We start from the raw sequence: 18,808 nt of genomic DNA on the forward strand, positions 1-18,808 counted from the left end.
ACAAGGCGACTCCAAGCTAAACATACTCGGTTCCCAGCCTAAGTCAAGTTCTCCATTTTCCCAAACTTCTACCAACCCAGCTTTCTTTCCGATAAGCCCTTCTCCATTTGGAGCAGAGGGTTCCAGTTCCCTCAGAAAGTTCCCTTCCCCAGGATAATCGCCTTTCCTTCATTTTCCTGTTTTTCCCAGACCCTGTCCCAGGTCTAACACTTCCCGTCCTCCATTATCCCATCTACTACAACCCCTCCCTGGCACAACTCTTCCAAAAGTCGTCTCTTACCGTCCTCACTTGTCCTCCCCCATAATATTCTTCCCTTTTCCCTATCTGTCCTCGAATGGATGGACGGACACACACACACACACACACACACACACATATAATCTGTTCTTCTCAGCTTCTAAAGCCCAAGCCTTTCCCGCGCCCCTGGCTCCTCTACAGCACCTTATACTCGCCCGGAGTTTCCTCTCATTCCTGTCTTCCTCAGCCCCTAACTCCACACCCGCAGCTTTTCTCCACTCCCCAAATTCAGATTTCCCGTGCTTTTTACTCTTCGCCCTCTTCCTCCCAGCTCCACCCCTATGCCTCGATGTTCAAGTCTTATCCCCTCTTCCCACCTTCCTCGGCCCCTAATACTCCACATAACTTCAGGACCCCCCCAATCTCTCTTCCGCCCCTCCTGCCTTCCGTGGCCCCCAACTCTCTTAGTACGTCCTCTTGAGCCCTGCTCAGCCCCCAAATTTCCCCATGCCCCTGGGGCTCTCCCACAGGCCCTCCCCGCTCCGGAAGGGGGTGCACTTCAGTGCCCGCCCTGCCGCGGGGCTCGGGTGTCCCTTCCCTTCCCCTCGGGGCCCCGAGGCCGCTGCCAACGCTGGCGCGGCGGGGCCGGCTCACCAGTTGGTCATGTCCAGGAAGAAGGCGCAGCCTGCCGGGTTAAGCTGGAAGCCGAGCAGCCGCTGGAACTCGGAGATGAGCACGTCCTTGTCGGTAGTGCCCAGACAGCTGAACTTCTGCATCAGCTCGGGGTCCAGGTCCACGTCCATGCCCTCCATGGCTGGGGCCGGACACCCGCTTCCCCGCCTCCTCACAACCCAGCCGCCGCCGCGCCGCCGGCCCGGGGACCGGGAGGGGGCCCGCTGCTAGCTGGCGCCGCGACCCCGCTCCTCTGAGGTAGGCCCCGGGCCTTTCACCGCCTCATAGGGGTAAACTCACTCAGCCACTCACTCACTCTCGCGCTCCCCCCCTCCCACCCCCCCCCAGCGCCGCCGCCTCCGCCGCCGCCTCTAGCTTCTCCGCCGCCTCCGCCTCCTCCCGCGCCGCGCCCACTGCGCACGCGTCGTCCGCCTAGGCCCCGCCCCTTCCTCTTCCAGAGGCCCGCCCCTCAGTGGCGTCACAACCCCGTGACGTCTCCCGCGTGACCTCACCGCGGTGGAGCGAGGGGGCGGGAAGTGAGAAGGCGGAAAGGCACCGCGGGGCGGCGGGAGGTTGACTCCTCGCCTGACCTTGTCGCCCCGCCTTCACCCTCAAGGGGCGGAGTTAAGCTCCGGGTTGGGTGAGAATCTCGGTGATCTTCGTCCCGGACGGCTCCACCATTTTGCAGGTGAAGAAACTGAAGTCCAAGAAGAGCAGGGACCATGACAAGGTCAAGTACCAAAGTGCACCCCCGGACCCAGTGCTCCCAGCCAGGAGTTTGCCCCTCGCGCCGAAAAGACTTGTTTGTCTGAGTTTCCAGAGCTGCTTTCCCGGAGGGATACTGCTGTAAAGCATCGGTTCCAAACTCCTCGGGAGTGATTACTAGTTTAGCGGTGCTGTTTCTCTTACGCAACGGTAGTAGCTGGTTCTCCGGGAAGTAAAGGAGGCTTTGATACAAACGTCAGTCATAGGTCCTGACGAACACGGCACACAATCTGCCACCCATTCCATCAAGGCCAACCCTCTCAAAACAAAGGTTAAGTCACAAGGGTTTGGCCTGCCTTGTTCTGTTTTTTAAATAGAAGGCAAAGTGTTACTGTACATATGGGGCACTTACCTGGTCAAGGCCCCATTTCAAGAAGGAAGAATGAGAAAGGAAGCGTAGGGATCATCTTGTCTACCCACTTTTAACAGCACTTCATTCAGGAAGTACTTTTAAAAACCACTATTTGCCCCACACTCTGCTACATCCAAAGGGGGGAAAGATGAGTAGGAAATGGTCTCCTTCCTGCAAGTAGCTCTCTGTTTCACAAATAAGGAGATCCAGAAAGCTTATATGCCTTGTCTAAAAATACAGGACAGCAAAATTAGAACCCAGCTTTCGAATTCCTAATGGAGTATGTTTTCCAGAGCAATTTCAACAGCTGACAGAACTAGAATAAGTGACTGGTAGCAGCGAGGGTGCCAGGAGGTTTTAGAAAAGGAAAGCATTCTACCTCCTGTCCTACCAAATAAGGGTTAGTAAAACGATGGCTTTAAAAGCCGTGGTTCTGGGGGTCACACACATTTGGGATTCAAATTCTGTTCTGCCAATTATTTGTAATCATAATCCTTGCACACCGAGGATTGTTGTGAGGATTAAATGAGGTAAGAATGTATGAGCTCAGTAGCGTGCCTGCTCCAGAAAAAACACTCGAGAAATGATAACTTTTGATTAAATTATCTTAAAACGCCTCACCATAGAGCTGGGAGGACTATGGATGGAGCTGGGCCCCTTGTTAACTCTCTAGTCCTGACTTCCTGTTAAACTTTGGGTTAACTTCTAGAGGAGGGATGCGAATAGAGGGGGAAGCTATTTTGGTCTGGAGGCTTTTTCCACCTGGGAGGCTGGTTGGGGGACCCGCTGGCAAGTGTGTGTTCACACACTCTTTCGTGGCTTTGTTTCTTTTTCTTTTCCCGAATAAACCGCTTTTTTGGTGGACTACCTGGAGAATTATTTGCCAGTCGATACTTTGTAACCGTAAACATGAGAGGATGGCTACAGGGTTAGACAGTGACATAAGTGGGCAGGGATTACTTCCTCCTCTGGCCCCTCTTCTACTTTTTGGTCCTCTCTTAAAATATAAAATATGTGCCTTCTGTCTTTTCCTGTTAAGGGACTGCCCTTTCGCTAGTGATTTTCCCCCTCCAACGTGAGTATCTTATGGGAGACAGACACCTTTAACAGTATAAGGTAATAATACTTACAAACTCATAATGTACAGTAGTTATAAACATTCTATAAGAAACTGTTCGTGGGCCTCTTGAGATCTGTGTGGAAGCTTAGATCATTGCCAGGACCTAATTTTGTGGTGGCCACAATGTTGGAATATTTCACTAATATTAGGGAAAATTCAGTTTCCCTCAGAGGTGAGCACATATTGCCCCAATCTTGTGGATGATGGAATGGGGGCACAGAAATATAAAAATCACAATATTAGAGCTGAAAAGAACGGAGGCTGTCTAGTCCAATCTCCCCATTTTACAGATGAAGTTGAAACCAAGAGGAGGGGAATTGATTTACCCAAGATTACACAGCTAGTAAGGGGTCTCCAAACTCCCAATCTAGATCTCCACCCACTGTATCTTGCTACAATTCCATTTATAATTTGAGTTCAATTTGGCCTCACATACAAAATAATCAAATTTTGACACAAGTACTGATTTGACGTTAGACAATAGAATTTCTAGGAAGTATTTTAACTTGCGACATCCATGGATTAAAGTTGCGTTGATGAAGGAGCCGAAAGAAGCAAATGTTACTGGAACCTGACGACTCCATTAGAATGCTGACCCAGGGGAAACTAAAAACTCGCGGCCAAGTACTAGAGTCTTAGCTCACACCTAAACAGCCCACGTAATGCAAAAAGATCCTTGCAAGTAAGAGACCCAAATGGCTCAGAACTATAGTTCATGATAGGTGTTACCTCAAAGGAGTGCAACTACTCCTCAAGTGGATTCTAAAACTTTGTGGGGACATTTTTGGTTCTCATGAGACTGGCATGGTACCCTGGCCATTAATTCCCTGAGGACCAAAGATGCTAAACATCTGCAATTCTGGGGACAGTCATGTACAATAAAGAACTGTCCCATCCCTAACCACTGTGCAGAAACACTGACCAAGGTGGCTGGAACATTAGATACGAAGGAAGAACTACCACCACCCCCGGGCCCACGGAATGGTGCTCTTGTCGGGACGGGATATATAATGGAGGAAATCAGGGATTACCCAATCAGGGGACTCCCAGAAATGTGAATTTCCACTTGAGCCTGAGGAGTTATTAGCAACACCTATAGTTCTGCCCTGATAGCTCGTCAGCTTTGTTTTGTTTTGCTAGGAAGACGGCCAGGAGAGGGGCTGGTTGAGAGGCAAAGAAACAAATTGCTGAACACCAGCCTAAGGAAGGGAAGTTGACAGCAATATTCCAGAAGGGCTTCTAGGTGCCATCTTAGAACTATGTCGAGAGCTATGCTTGGAAATGTCACTGCCCGGGATATGCCCAAGACCAGCCAGTTTCTGAATTTCTTAGGCTGGTGATCTTGTATATGAAATTTAAACTAATTCCAGATCCCAAGACCAGGTCAGTTTCAGGGTTTCTTAAGGGAGTTAAGCCATTCTGTCATTCAGAAGTTGAATGTCTAGGAGAAAAGTAATTCATCTCACCAGGGCAGCCTAGATTGCCTCCAGATCTCCAAGTCCTTAAGATTCAGAATTGCCAAGGCCAGCTAGTACTAAGATTATGCCGCAGTGTAGTATAACTGAGTCAGAGAACAGAGAGTCCAAATAGATTGTAGGGTACATTATATGATAACAGTAACTGTAGTGAAATCTTCTGAGTGTACATTCAAACTGTGATGACCTCCTTTCTCTGTGAACCGTTAACCCTCTAGGTAGCCCCCAGCAGCGATACCTGCCCCACATAACCCTGTCCTTTAGCCGTTATTGACTGGACAAGAGGGTGATGCCTGACCTAGGATCAGCCAATCAGATTCTCTAGTTCAGGAATTTAGAATTGGAATTCAATGAATTGGTGGAATGGGTCTAGGCTGTTTACTTGAAACTGAGTGATAGAAAGAAAAGAGACCACTCTTGTGAGGCACCATGAAAAGGAGATATTGCCCATCCGCAGAGAGAAAGCTGTGAAGCAGAGAGAAGGAAAGATGAGAGACCTGAAGGCATGGGAGACAGAGGTTCCTGTCATCCTGAGTCCTGGTTGGTCAGCTTCCTTTAGGTTCCATGAGATTCTCCAAGTTCTATTCAAACTACATTATTCCCTGGATGAAGTCAAAGAATCCAATCATAAAACAAAAGAAAAAAGAAAAGAAAGTGAATATTTGATTTCTAGACAGGGATGGACATCCTACTCTTGAAAATAATGGCAACCCCTATAGAAAAAAATAAAATGAGGAAATAAAAAGGCAGTTCACAAAAGTAATGCAAGTGACCAGTATACATATTAAAAGATGTATTATGTCACTTATAGTTAAAGAAATGGATTAAAACAGCAATGAAGTATCCCTTTTGCCTGATCTATTGGCAAAGCTTTCAAAAGATTTATAATAGCTTTTGTTGTCAAGAGGGTGGGGAAGCAGGTATTCTCAAACACAACTGCTTCTGGGAATGTCAATTGATAGAATTTTTCCTAAAGGTGAGTAGAAGAGAATTTAGATGAATTGGTATGAAAAACTTTAAAATATTCATGTACTATAGTCCAAAAAATCTTAGACTTATAAATAAGCTCTTCATAGAAGTATTATAATGCATATAATAGTAAAAAAAGTTAAAAAGTTTGAATTAGCCCAAATGTTGATGAATAGGAAAACTATTCCAAAAAAATAATTTTTACCATAAAACTTGGCTATACTACATTAAGTGAAAAAAAGCAGGATATAAAATTTGTATATTGTGTGAACCTAACTATATAAACAAAAGATTGGAAATATCAATGGATAATGATTATTAATAATTTTAATTTTTATACTTTTCTATATTTAAAGAAATAAACAGATCAACTGTATTTTCTTTAATTGATTGACCTATTATCTCTGCTAACAGAGAAAGATGTTTACAATATATTCTTAAATGTTAAAAGATACAAGGAAAAGTAGTATTACCTGTGATCAAATTTCTAAGAGAGATGCACAAATCCGTGCAAGAGATGTCTGGACAGATCTGCTCCAAGGTATTAACAATGACAATCTCTGAGTATGAGAGAGATTTTTACATTTTTTTATCTGCATTTTCAGATTTTTAATAAAATGATCATGTGATAAAACATTAAGAGACACTTCATTTTGAAGGAAAGAAAATTGGGTGGCCTGGGGGCTTGTCAAGCATGAGTTCATTTCAGTTCTTTATATTCTCCTCTCCAAGTCAGATGCCTTAAACCTCGTAAGCAGCAAAACCTAGGAAGCAGCTAACAGTCACACGAACTCTTCAGTCAGGCGAGCGAGCAAACGGGTGCTGGCTTACTGTAAATCGGGCTGAGTTAGGCGCAGTGGCCTAGAAAGAGAGATTTAATCCTTGGGCTATGTGGCCTTGGACAAATCATTTAGTTGCTCTCTAGATCTCAGTTTCCTCACCTCTATATAGGGAATGCTGCAAAAAAGATCACTGAAGTGCAAGAGCAAAAGAATACATCAAACAAAAGAAAACAAATATTTGGGATTTCATCTACAGCCACAATTAGTATTTACATAAACTTAACCACAAGCCAAAACTTCCCTTCTGCACGTATTTCCCAGGATTGGACGTTTAAATGAGGGGGGCATGAGTGTAAATGTTAAATATTAAGGTATTCCATCGCGATGGGAGAGACGAGGACATATATTTCTATAAATAACTACATAAAGGTGCAAAGCAGCATATGTTCGAGTGCCACGTGAGCAGTAGACAAAGAGGCCGTAGGATTTGGGAGTCAGTAGACTGGGATACCAGAGAGGTCTGCAAGGAGACCTTACCCAGGCCCTAAATTATTCTCTACAGGCTTTGAGAAACAGCTCCTGAAGGGACACATGACAAAATCATTTAGGCGTTTCTTGTTTTAATTGTGGTTTAAAAAGACACAAAACTTACCATCTTAGTCATTTTTAAGTGTAGAGAGTTCAGTAGTATTAAGTATATTCACATTGTTATGCAACCTATTTCCAGAACTGTTGGATCTTGCAAAACTGAAACTCTGTACCCATTAAACAACAACTCCCCTTCCCCGCCCCCTCCCAGTCCCTGGCAAACACAGTTCTACTTTCCATTTCTATGAATTTGACTACGTTAGACACCTCATATAAGTGGAATCATACAGTATTTGTCTTTCTGTGACTGGCTCATTTCACTTTATACAATGTCCTCAAGGTTTATCCATGTTGTTGCATATGCCAGAATTTCCTTCCTTTTTAAGGCTTAATAATATTTTATTATATGTATATAACACATACCGTGTTTCCCCCAAAATAAGCCCGGGTCTTATATTAATTTTTGCTCCAAAACATGCATTAGGGCTTATGTTCAGGGGGTGTCACCCTGAAAAATCATGCTAGGGCTTATTTTCCGGTTAGGTCTTATTTTGGGGGAAACACGGTATTGTTGCTCCATTCATCTGTTGATGGACATTTGGGTTGCTTCCACCTGTTGGCTATTGTGAATAATGCTGTTACAAACGTGGGTGTGCAAATATCTCTTCAAGACCCAGCTCTCAATTCTTCTGGATATATAACCAGAAGTGGGATTTCTGGATCATGTGGTAGTTCTATTTTTAATTTTTAAAGGGCCCTCCATACTGTTTTTTCATAGCGGTTGCACCACTTTACAATCCTACCAACAGAGCACATGGGTTCCAGTTTCTTTACATCCTTGCCAACATGGTTATTGTTTTCTTTTGTTTTTTGACAGCAGCCATTCTGACGGGTGTGAGGTGATATCTCATTGTGCTTTTGATTTGCATTTCCGTAATGACTAGTGACGTTGAGCATCTTTTTGTATTGTTGGCCATCTGTATATCACCTTTGAAGTAATGTCTCTTCAAGTCCTTTGCCCATTTTTAATCAGGTTATTTGATATTTTTGTTGAATTATGGGAGGTCTTTATATATTCTAGATATTAACCGCTTATCAGCTATATCATTTGCAGGTAGTTTCTCCCCTTCCATAGGTTGCCTTTCAACTCTGTTGATTATGTCCTTTGATGTACAAAAGTTTTAGGTTCGATGTAGTCTCATTTGTCTGTTTCTTTTTGTTGCCTGTGCTTTTAATGTCATATCCAAAAATCATTGCCAAGTCCAATGTCATGAAGTTTTTTTTCCCTATATTTTCTTCTAGGAGTTTTATAGTTTGGGTTTTATGTTTAGGTTTTTAATCCATTTTGAGTTATTTTTTGTAATGATGTAAAATAAGGGCCCAAGCTCTTTCTTTTGCATGCATTTGGGAGTTTATAACAGTTATGAAAACCAGCCTCCTCTTTACTGCCTCTTATTTTCTGTCCTGATCACAGAAACATATCTAGAAGTGACTCCAGGAAAAGGAAATAAAATCTAAGGTGTACATGAGGGGGCATTTTCACTTGGGAAGTGAATAAATAGGTGAGGAAAAACAGCAGCCTATCGCTGGGAGCAGTCCCACCACTTTCAACATCTACCCAGAGCATGATGGGAAAGGACCCAATCCCCTACATTTGGGGTTTTTCCAGTTCCTTTATCCTATTAGCCTACTCGAGAGATATGAAAACAGGAGGCACCAAACTATTGTACCATGGTTCTTCTAAACAGAGCAGCTGATGCCCTGGGTCTCTTTTCCTGCTGTGCTGGATGGGACAATGCAGACGAAAACCTGCTTGTCTTTATCTCATGTCCCTTGGTCCCTTGACCTAGATACATCCAGAAGTAGTCCATTCTTTTCTTTTCTTTCTTTTTTTTCCCTTCTCTTCTTGGCCCCTTTAGTTTCTAGAACCAAAACATTTACAAGTAAACACCAACTCCTATGTCTCCCTCACATAAAAAAAAAAAATCCCTCAGAATCCCTCTTGTTTTATTATAATCACTCTTTTCACTCTTTCTTCAACTGGATCACGATGTGCAAAGCATCTTGCTGTCTGCACCCTAGGCAGAGGTAAGACAGAAGAGGAGGAAAAGGGGAACAGATACATAATGAACCCCTACAATGTACCAAATGTCCATCACTTGTGGTACTTTGACTCATTTAATCCTCCCAGGATGAGATCAGTATTTATTATTCCCATTTTGCAGATCAGGAAACGGAGAGTGACACCTTAGGTAGCTGTTACAATACCATTGACTTCTCTACGTCCTACTCCACATCCCGTGACTACATATATCTATATATGTAGTTATAGTTGACATTCAATATTATTCTACTTCAGTTTTATGTGTATAGCGCATTGGTCAGGCATCTACACAGTCTATGACGTGATCCCCCTGATAAGTCCAGTGCCCATCTGGCACCTTACATAATTTTTACAACATTGTTGATTATATTCCCCATACTGTGTTAACTACCAATTTATATTTCTTAATGCCTTCACCTTTTTCACCCTGCCCCAACCCCATTCCCATCTATCACCCTGATAGACCTAGTACCTATTTGGCACCATACATAGTTATTACAATATTGTTGACTATATTCCTTATGCTGTACCCTACATCCCCATGACTACTGTGTTAACAACCAGTTTGTCTTAATCCCTCCCCTTTCACCCCTCCTTTACCCCCCCTCCATCTTAAAGAAGTCCCTCTAAGATTCCTTGTAATGCTGGTTCTTGTCTGGGAAGCTCCTTATCTGTCCTTCGATTCTACATGACAGCTTTGCTGGGTAGAGCGATCTTGGTTGTATGTCATTGGTTTTTATCACTTGGAATATTTCCTGCCACTCCCTTCTTGCCTGCAAAGTTTCTGTTGAGAAATCAGCTGCCAGTCTTATGGGGGCTCCCTTGTAGGTAACTAACTGCTTTTCTCTTGCTGCTTTTAAGATTCTCTTTGTCTTTAACCTTTGGCAATTTAGCTATGATTTGTCTTGGTGTTGGCCCCTTTGGGTTTATCTTTGGGACTGTCTGTACTACCTGGGCTTGTATGTCTATTTCCTTCAGTAGGTTAGGGAAGTTTTCTGTCATTATTTCTTCAAATAGGTTTTCAATTCCTTGCTCTCTCTCCTCTCCTTCTGGTATTCCTATAATGCGAATGTTGGTATGCTTGATATTGTCCCGGAGTCCCCTTAAACAGTATGTACATCCAGGACTTTTTTTTTCCAAGTCAAGTTGTCCTTTCAGTCTTAGTTGTGGAGGGCACAGTTCAGCTCCAGGTCCAGTTGCTGTTGTTAGTTGCAGGGGGCGCAGCCCACCATCCCTTGCGGGAGTCGAACTGTCAACCTTGTGGTTGAGAGCCCACTGGCCCATGTGGGAATTGAACTGGCAGCCTTTGGCGTTAGGAGCACCAAGCTCCAACCGCCTGAGCCACCTGGCTGGCCATGTAATGCCAGACTTTAAACTGACATTGAGCCTCTGTAACTTTCATGTACACAACAGAATATTTCAGTTCATAGTTTCTCATCTAAAAAGATAGAATTGTACACTTCAAAAAGGTGAATTTTATAATATTCATTAGCATCAAAGTCTGGCATTTAGAAATGGCTCTTTGTAGGTAAATTCTCATCTATGGTATTGCTGTCATTTCAAGCTCTAAGGTGGCTACAAACCCTCCTTAAAAAACATACACTTACTAAGAAACAACTAGAGGGTTAACAGTGACGACATTGTGTCAAGTGTGGTCATGGGATTGATTGTGTGTGACATTTTCCCCCTTACCTTACATGAAAACCTATGATTTATATTAAAATCTTCTGCGATTCATAATATATACCACTTAACATTTAAAAATATCAGTGTCCAGCCATATTATCTCTCCAGATTTTTCATTCTCAGAAGGCATTCTATCAGAAATTTAACACTACTACCAAGAGTTGGTTTATGAGGTCTGACAATTAAGTTCGCGAACTCATCCTAGAAAAAGTGCTACACACCTCATTGTTGAATATCACTACGGTCACCTTCAAAGTCCTCCCCTTGGGAAGCTATGCACTGACAACAGCACCTAGTCCACCCTTCAAAGCAATTTTGGAACTCTTTTTCTGCAATGGCCATCAGAGCTGTTGTCGTATTACCCTTGATGTCCTGAATGTCATCAAAATGTCTTCCTTTCAATATTTCCTTTATCTTCAGGTAAAGAAAGAAGTCATTGGGGGCCAGATCAGGTGAGTAGGGAGGGTGTTCCAATAGAGTTATTTGTTTACTGGCTAAAAACTCTCTCACAGACAGTGCCCTGTGAGCTGGTGCATTGTTGTGATGCAAGAGCCATGAATTGTTGGTGAAAAGTTCAGGTTGTCTAACTTTTTCACGCAGCCTTTTCACCACTTCTGAATAGTAAACTTGGTTAACTGTTTGTCCAGTTGGTACAAACAGTTCACAATGAATCAAAAATTAATAATGAATAATCCCTCTGATACAAAAAATGGTTAGCAACATTGTTGCAACAAGTTTACAAACTTAATTGTCAGACCTCGTAATGCTGTTTCTAAAGATTGTGTGTGCAGCTCAGATTTGGGGCAATCATAGGGACCTTGGAGTCTGACAGATGAGTTCAAATCCTAGGTCTGTCACCTACCAGCCATGTGACATTGGACAAATTATTTACTCCTTCTAAATATTGTATTCTACCTCCTACAGTCAGTAGAAGTCCCAAATAAGAGAATGTATATAATAAAGCACTTAGCATAATGCCCAACACATAGTGGGTTGGCAATAACATCCTACAAGATATTCCCTTTAATTTTTAGAAGACCTTTAAGAAGCATAACCGTAGATACTGATTTCCCTTTGACAAATGAAGACACTCACAAGCTTATTGAGTGTTGCTGACAGTGTAAAGCCAGAGGACTGCTTATTCACTACTGAAAAAGTGAAAATTGGGACAACCACTTGGCTCAGCCACAATTTGGCAATGTCTAGGAAAGCTGAAGTTTTCCCTCCATGCCAGCAAGTCCATTTCTAGGTACATGACCTAGAAAATTCTCACTTGTGTGGCGAGGAGATGGATACAAGAATGTTCCTTGAAATACTATTTATGAGAGCAAAATATTGGAAGCAATCTAAAGGTCCATCAACAGGAACACGGATAGATCAATTGTGATAAAATGAAATAAAATAGATAGATCAAATGAAATAAAACATGATTCCATTTTTATAAGATTTAAAAACGTGAAACAATAGTATATAATTTTTATGTGATAATATATACCAACTTTTAAAAACAATAAATAATGTATTCAGGATAATGGTTATCTCAAGAAAAACAAAGAAGAGAGTGTAATAGGGAAGGGATACCTGTGTGTGCGTGTGTGTGTGTGTGTGTAATTGTTTCTATTTTATTTCTTGAGAAATATCTAAAGCAAATGTGGCATAATTATAGGATTTGTATGTAAGGACTCGGATGTTTGTTATATTCTTTATACATATATATGAGGTGTGATCAAAAGATATGGTGAATGTTTAAAAAAAGTATTATAGTAAAAAACACATTGCCATTAATCCCCTCAAAATACTCCCCCTCACTTCAGACACACTTACCCATTGTTCTTGCCACTTTCTGAAGCAGCTCTGGAAGTCCTCTTTCGTGAGTGTCTTTACTTCATCCTCCATCATGACAATGCTCCGTGTCACACATCACTTCTGGTACAGCAATTTCTATCAAATAAAAACATTACGGTATGTCCTCATCCACCTTATTTACCATATCTGGCACCATGCGACTCTGGCTCTTCCCCAAAGTCAAAAGGACCATGAAAGGAAAACGTTTTGAATCAATTCAGGATATAGAGGCAGCCACAATAGCACAACTAGAGACACTCACAAAAGAGGACTTCCAGAACTGCTTCAGAAAGTGGCAAGAACGATGGGATAAGTGTGTTCAAAGCAAGGGAGAGTATTTTGAGGGGATTAATGGTAATTTGTCTCTTATCGTAATAATTTTTTAAAATTTAAACATTCCCGTATTTTTTTATCACACCTTCTATGCATATAAACAGAAACACTTATGTAATGCTTACTACGTTGTAGGCACTGTTAGGTTCTTTACCTGTATTAACTAATTTAATTAATAGTAATTTCAACAATGCTGTGAAGTAGTTACTATGATTACTCCCATTTTATGGATGAGAAAGCTGAGGTACAGAAATTAGAAACTTGCCCAATGTCACATATATGTTAAGTAGTGACTCTGGGATTTGGAGGCAGTCTGGCTTCAGACTCTGATTTCTTAACAACCACACCCTACTTCCTCTTGAAATATTTCAAATTTTTTAAAAAGTAAGAGGGAGGCAGGATGGAACAGGGAGGTAAAATCCTGTAGCATCACACAGGTCAGTGAAAAGAGAGTTCAACAATCTTTCCTAACCTTCTTTTGTGCCTCATAGGAAATGCTGATAGTCCCCACCACACCACGTGACAAAAGCCAGGGAGCCCTGCGCAGACTTAGCGACCACCCAACATCACAGTAAAAGCCAAGTTACCTGTGACTTGGGAGGAGGAGGATAAATAAACTCTGAGAAGACTATTTTGAGGCCTCAAGTCTTCAAGAAATTCTCCGGAAGGCAATGCAAGGCAGAATAATTAGTTCTACAAGTGTAGGTTTTTCATTTAGAGTCTGAGCTAATAATCCTGAGAGTTTTGATTGTACCTAAATTACTATCTGCATTTGGGCAGGACCATTTGAACAGGCAAATTCCCAAGTGAGTCATAATCCACAGAAATGAAATAAAAATTGACTCCAAGCTTCTCGCTGTATTACACAAGAACAAAATTAAGACTAGATAGAGATTGAATGTGATATCTGCCTCCAGATCAGTTGGTGGCCCCTGCCATGCCTTTGGGGGTGGGCCGAAGGCCATTAGGGATGGCTGGCCTGTAGGGGATGGTTGACAGCCTCCTCCCTCCATCCTGCACAGCTCTGCCTGCATGTTCCGCATCCCAGCACAGGACGCCTCGAACGCTTAGGGAGACTTACGACTTGGACTAGTGGTGGCAGGTCTCATGGCAAAGAGAACTTAAGCGAGCAAGCCAAAAGCTTTAGGAGACAAGGTAGCCGAACATTTTTCCAAATGGATAATTTATTTTTAAATAATAGAAAATATTCTGTCCTGTCATGTTTCTGAACTTCCCCTTAGGAAGTTCTTATGGGCATCTCTCCATTCCCACAAAAGAGTGAATACCACAGTAGATAAATCCATCCTTACATTTCCAGAGCAATTTTTTTTCTACCAAGAGATTCCACATCCATGATGTCATTTGGTTCTCATGCTACTTGAGTCATAGGAATAGGAATAACAATAACAAAACAATAATATTGAGTGTTCATGCTAATGAAAGCCAGTCACAAAAGATCACATATTGTAGATTCCATTTATATAAAATATTCAGAATAGACAAATCCATAAACATATAAAGTAGATTAGTTGGTGGCAGGGGTTGGGAGGGCGGGGTGATGTGGAGTGATTGCTAATGGGTACGGGACTTCTTTTTGGGCTGATGGAAAAGTTCTGGAATTAAATAGGGGCGATGGTCGCACAACATTCTGAATATATGAAAAAATACTGAATTGTACGCTTTAAAATGGTGAACTTATGGAATGTGAATTTTATCTTGTTTTTTTTTTTTTTTATTTAAAAGAAAAAAATTGAGTGCTTACCTTGTGCTAAGACTGGCTAAGGGATTTACTTGCTTCAAGACATTTACCTGATCATCCTGACAAGATTATGAGATGCTCTCATTTCCTTATTTTGCAGATGAGGACTCCCGCTCACAGAGATGGTTGGACCACAGTGATGTGGCAAACAAGCAGTGCCAACATCAGATTTCTGACCCTCCCTTTCATTTCAGACCCTGAACCGTCATTCCAGTAATTCAAGGAGCTGTTTCTGAGTGTAACACATCTGATAGTATTTCCTCTGTTCAACTCTCTGTAAATGGTCTTTGCAATATTTTCTGCTTTTACCTTTTATGGTGTCTTTTTTTATTTGAGGTTCTTTCTTCCCAGTTTTTGAGAGTTAAACATAACAGTGATTTTCCCCCTGAAAGTCCTTAACTCTCTAAACCACCTTCCTTCTGATAAAAAGCAGAGTTTCATTTCTTAGCTCCTCTTCTGGGAAACCCCTTAGGGTCACACAACCACAGCCGATTTTAAGCAAGGCTGTGATGTATATCCGCTATGTTCATTCTGTTCCAAGACCTAATCACCTTCCTACACAGTTCCCCAAGGATGTTTGTTTCCTCATTTAGATCACAAGTGAGCCAGTCAAAACATTACATAAGGAAAAGACACATAGCCACAGCCTCTGTTATGGGTGAATCCTCAGACATTCAGAGTTGGAGCAAACCATATAGATGATTTGTTCTAACCTTCCCTCTAACATGGAGAATTCCAGGGTGGAGAGACGTTGAGTGACTTTCCCATTGCCGTGGAGCTAGGAGCAGACCTGAGCCTAAAATTCTGATGCTATATATCATTGCCTTGGGGGATTTCTCAAATGGTTCTCAGTCCAAAGAGAATCCTTAGGACAGTTCCATTTAGAGTTACTGATACTGCTTCTTCACATATTACTACGTGAACTTGACTAGTAGTTAAAAATGACACTCCTGGCATATCCATATAATGGATTATTATGTAACTATTAAAAGTTATAAGGGCGGTGGGTTAGCTCAGTTGGTTAGAGCTCAAGCTCTTAACAACAATGTTGCCGGTTCGATCCCCACATGGGCCAGTGTGAGCTGCGCCTCCCCCCACAACTAGATTGAAACAACTATTTGACTTGGAAAAACACTTAAATAAATATTTAAAAGGTTAAAAAAAAGTTTAAAAAGGTTATGAGAATTGAGTATTTATTGATATTTATATAAAAATTTTAAAAGGTTAACTAAAAAATAAGTACAAAATCATCCCACATATTTTTTGAAAAAACTATACATTTAAACATTTATAAGTACTAGAATATGTACCAAAATGTTAATAGAGATTATATCTATGGACAGTAGCATTATAGGTGATTATTTGTCTTCTTTGTGATAATCTATATGTTCTAATATTTTTACAATGTTACTTTTGAAATGAATAATTTTCTAATATTAAAAAAGCGAGACTAGGAACAAAATTTCTTAAATAGGACACAAAAGTATCAAGTGTAAAATAAATAATTGATAAAATGGACAATATTAAAAATTAAGAATATAGTTCATCAAAAGACACCATGAAGAAAGTGAAAATGTGAACCCCACACTGGGAGAGGATAGTCACCATACACGCATCCAATAATGAACTCAGATCCAAAAATATGTTTTAATGTGTTCTACAAATAACTTAGTAAAAGACAGGCAACCCAGTTGTTAAATGGACAAGCGCTTGAACAGACACTTCACAAAAGAGGCTATCCAAAATTTCCAGCAAATCTACATACCTTTTAAGATGCTTGTTGCAAACTAAACCTGCATATGAGATACACACTCATTAGAAGGGCCAAAATTTTAGAAAATGGCAATACCAAATATTGGCCAGGTTGTGGAACCCCTAGAACTCTCATGTATTTCTGGCGGGAATAAATTGGGACAACCACTACTTGGAAAAACTATTTGTTCTACCTATTAAAATGAAACTCATGCCTATCTTCTGGTCCAACAATTTCTCTCCTCAGCATATACCTAAAAATAGTGAGGGCTTATGTCCACCAACAGGAATATATAAGGATGTTCATAGTGCCATTCATATTCACCGGAAACTGGAAACAATCTAATGCCAGGGAACAGTAGGAAGAATAAATTGTGACCTATCCACACTAAGGGATACTAAATACAAGTATGAACTGCTATGCGCAACATCATGGGTGATTTATACAGACATAATGATGCTGCAAGAGCATATGCAAAAGAGCATATTCTGTATGACTCCATTTATAAGATTGGCAAAACTAACCTCTGCTGATACAGGTGGGACTGTTGATTATCTGGGAAGACGGGGACAATGGCTATTGACTGGGTAGAAGCACGAAAGAGCCTTCTAGGGTGCTGGAAATATTCTATGTAACTTGATTTGGAGTTACACAGGTATGTGCATAGATAAAAATTCACAAAGATTAAGATTTTTTTAAAAAGATTTTCACACATTGCTGTATATAATAACTTTAAAAAAGTTATATTAAAAAGTGTCAGAGCAGCAAGAAAGGTATTCCTTCCATGTTTGGATGGTGAATATTAAGACTGAAAAGTAAGGCCTTGAAAAAACAGCCAATAAAAAAAGGCCAGGCTTCCTCCCCAGTAGAAAAGGAAAAATGTGAGCTTTTCTCCCGAAAACATTCAATATTTTCCTAGTCTCTATATTTTACTACTCAGTGGTGAACTAGGGGCTGATACAGCATTAAAATCTCCCAGGCAAACCTCAAATTGCAACTCTAATCTAGTCATTTTTGATTTGTCAGTTAAGGGACTGGATTATATAATTTATACATACACATTTATAAATGTATACATATCACAGAGAGGAAAACAAACTATTCCAACCCTTCGTATAGGAATTGGTACATACAACAAAAATGTTGAAAGATGGTTCTGTTCTGCCCAGTTTTTCCCCTCAGCAAACTTAGTCTGCTTTTCACCTCAGCTGCTGTCAGGTCTCTGAGTCTCTTTGCAGAGCGTGAGCCGCCAAGTGGTTGTTCTTCGCTTCCCAGGGGCCCATCCCTTATCTGATTCCTGCTCAGAGCTGAAGCATTTATGGACAATTAAGGTGTTACCTGGAAACTGTCAGCTGTACCCTTTCCCCAGGAGCATTTGCATTATAAAAGGGGACTTTACAGAAACTCTGGACACAGATATGTGTGGGAGGAAAATGGAGAGTTTACAAAAACAAGTTGCATATGAAATGATTGTCAGGTTCCCTAAAAGTTTTAGAGGAAATTCCAAGAAGCCCAGAAGCTTTTAGGTAAACTGAAATTTTTAATTCATAGCAAATGAAACACCTCACTACATGCTCACATCATTATCTTACTAGAACCTCACACAACCTGTGAGACCCCGTTTTAGAAACCAGAAGCCTCACTGGGAAAGCTAAGTAATTCCACAGAAACTGGAACTTGGAGGACTTAGAATGTGAACTGAGTCACCTGACTCACCACACTCCTCACTCCCCCACAACCCCCAACCTTTGTCTTCCAGAAAGGCCTTGTAACCAAAAGGGTTTCCTTCCTGGAACCAGTAGAAAGAGATTAAGAGCCCTTATGAGCAGATTTGCTTCTGGCAAATCTCGTTCTCTCTTTTCTTTCCTTTTCTAGTTTTCTTTCTAGTTTCACCTCTGTTTTGTCACTTTTTGACCCTTTGGAAGATGCTAGTGGTAACTGCAAACTGCCACAACCTTTGATTTCAAATTTTCTCTGCACATTATTTTCATGTATGGTCATGGATGGTAGTGGTGGCACCAAGAGGTGGCTTAAAGAGAGCTTTAGCCTCACTACCCTCAAGCTACTCCAAGTAAACACACAATTTAAGTAGAAAGACAGTGCTAGGGAAATGCAGCTTCATAATAATTTCCTGAAATTCAGAGTCCCCAAGTCTCACAATTCCAAGGGGTATCACTTATGTGAAATACAGTGTAAGGGATGGCCCTGAAATTGTGCAAGAAGGGAGACTTGCCTAACTACCTTCCGAAGAGACTGGCCCTCCTAAAAACCACCATTACAGAAATTCAGAAGCGCCTTTGATAAGTGATAGGAAAACAGGACTCCCCAGGATCTGGCAGACACCAGCAGGAAGGAAACAAGTTCACA

General features: G+C 41.4%; 1 protein-coding gene across 3 annotated transcripts in view; it reads right to left on the bottom strand.

Annotated features, from left to right (window-relative positions):
• The window catches only part of ILRUN (inflammation and lipid regulator with UBA-like and NBR1-like domains), an 82,711-nt gene extending 81,402 nt beyond the window's left edge, over positions 1–1,309 (bottom strand). Inside the window, exon 1 of one of the 3 annotated variants that reach the window (XM_074332828.1) lies at positions 893–1,309. In XM_074332828.1, the coding sequence (XP_074188929.1) occupies positions 893–1,050 (158 nt within the window). In that variant the 5' untranslated portion in view covers positions 1,051–1,309. The remainder of the gene's footprint in view (positions 1–892) is intronic. The other 2 variants (XM_074332830.1, XM_074332829.1) reach the window with 2 other exon arrangements.
• Between the last annotated feature and the right edge of the window lie 17,499 nt (positions 1,310–18,808).

Source organism: Rhinolophus sinicus, linkage group LG05 (genome assembly GCF_036562045.2).
Source record: "Rhinolophus sinicus isolate RSC01 linkage group LG05, ASM3656204v1, whole genome shotgun sequence".
NCBI lineage: Eukaryota > Metazoa > Chordata > Mammalia > Chiroptera > Rhinolophidae > Rhinolophus > Rhinolophus sinicus.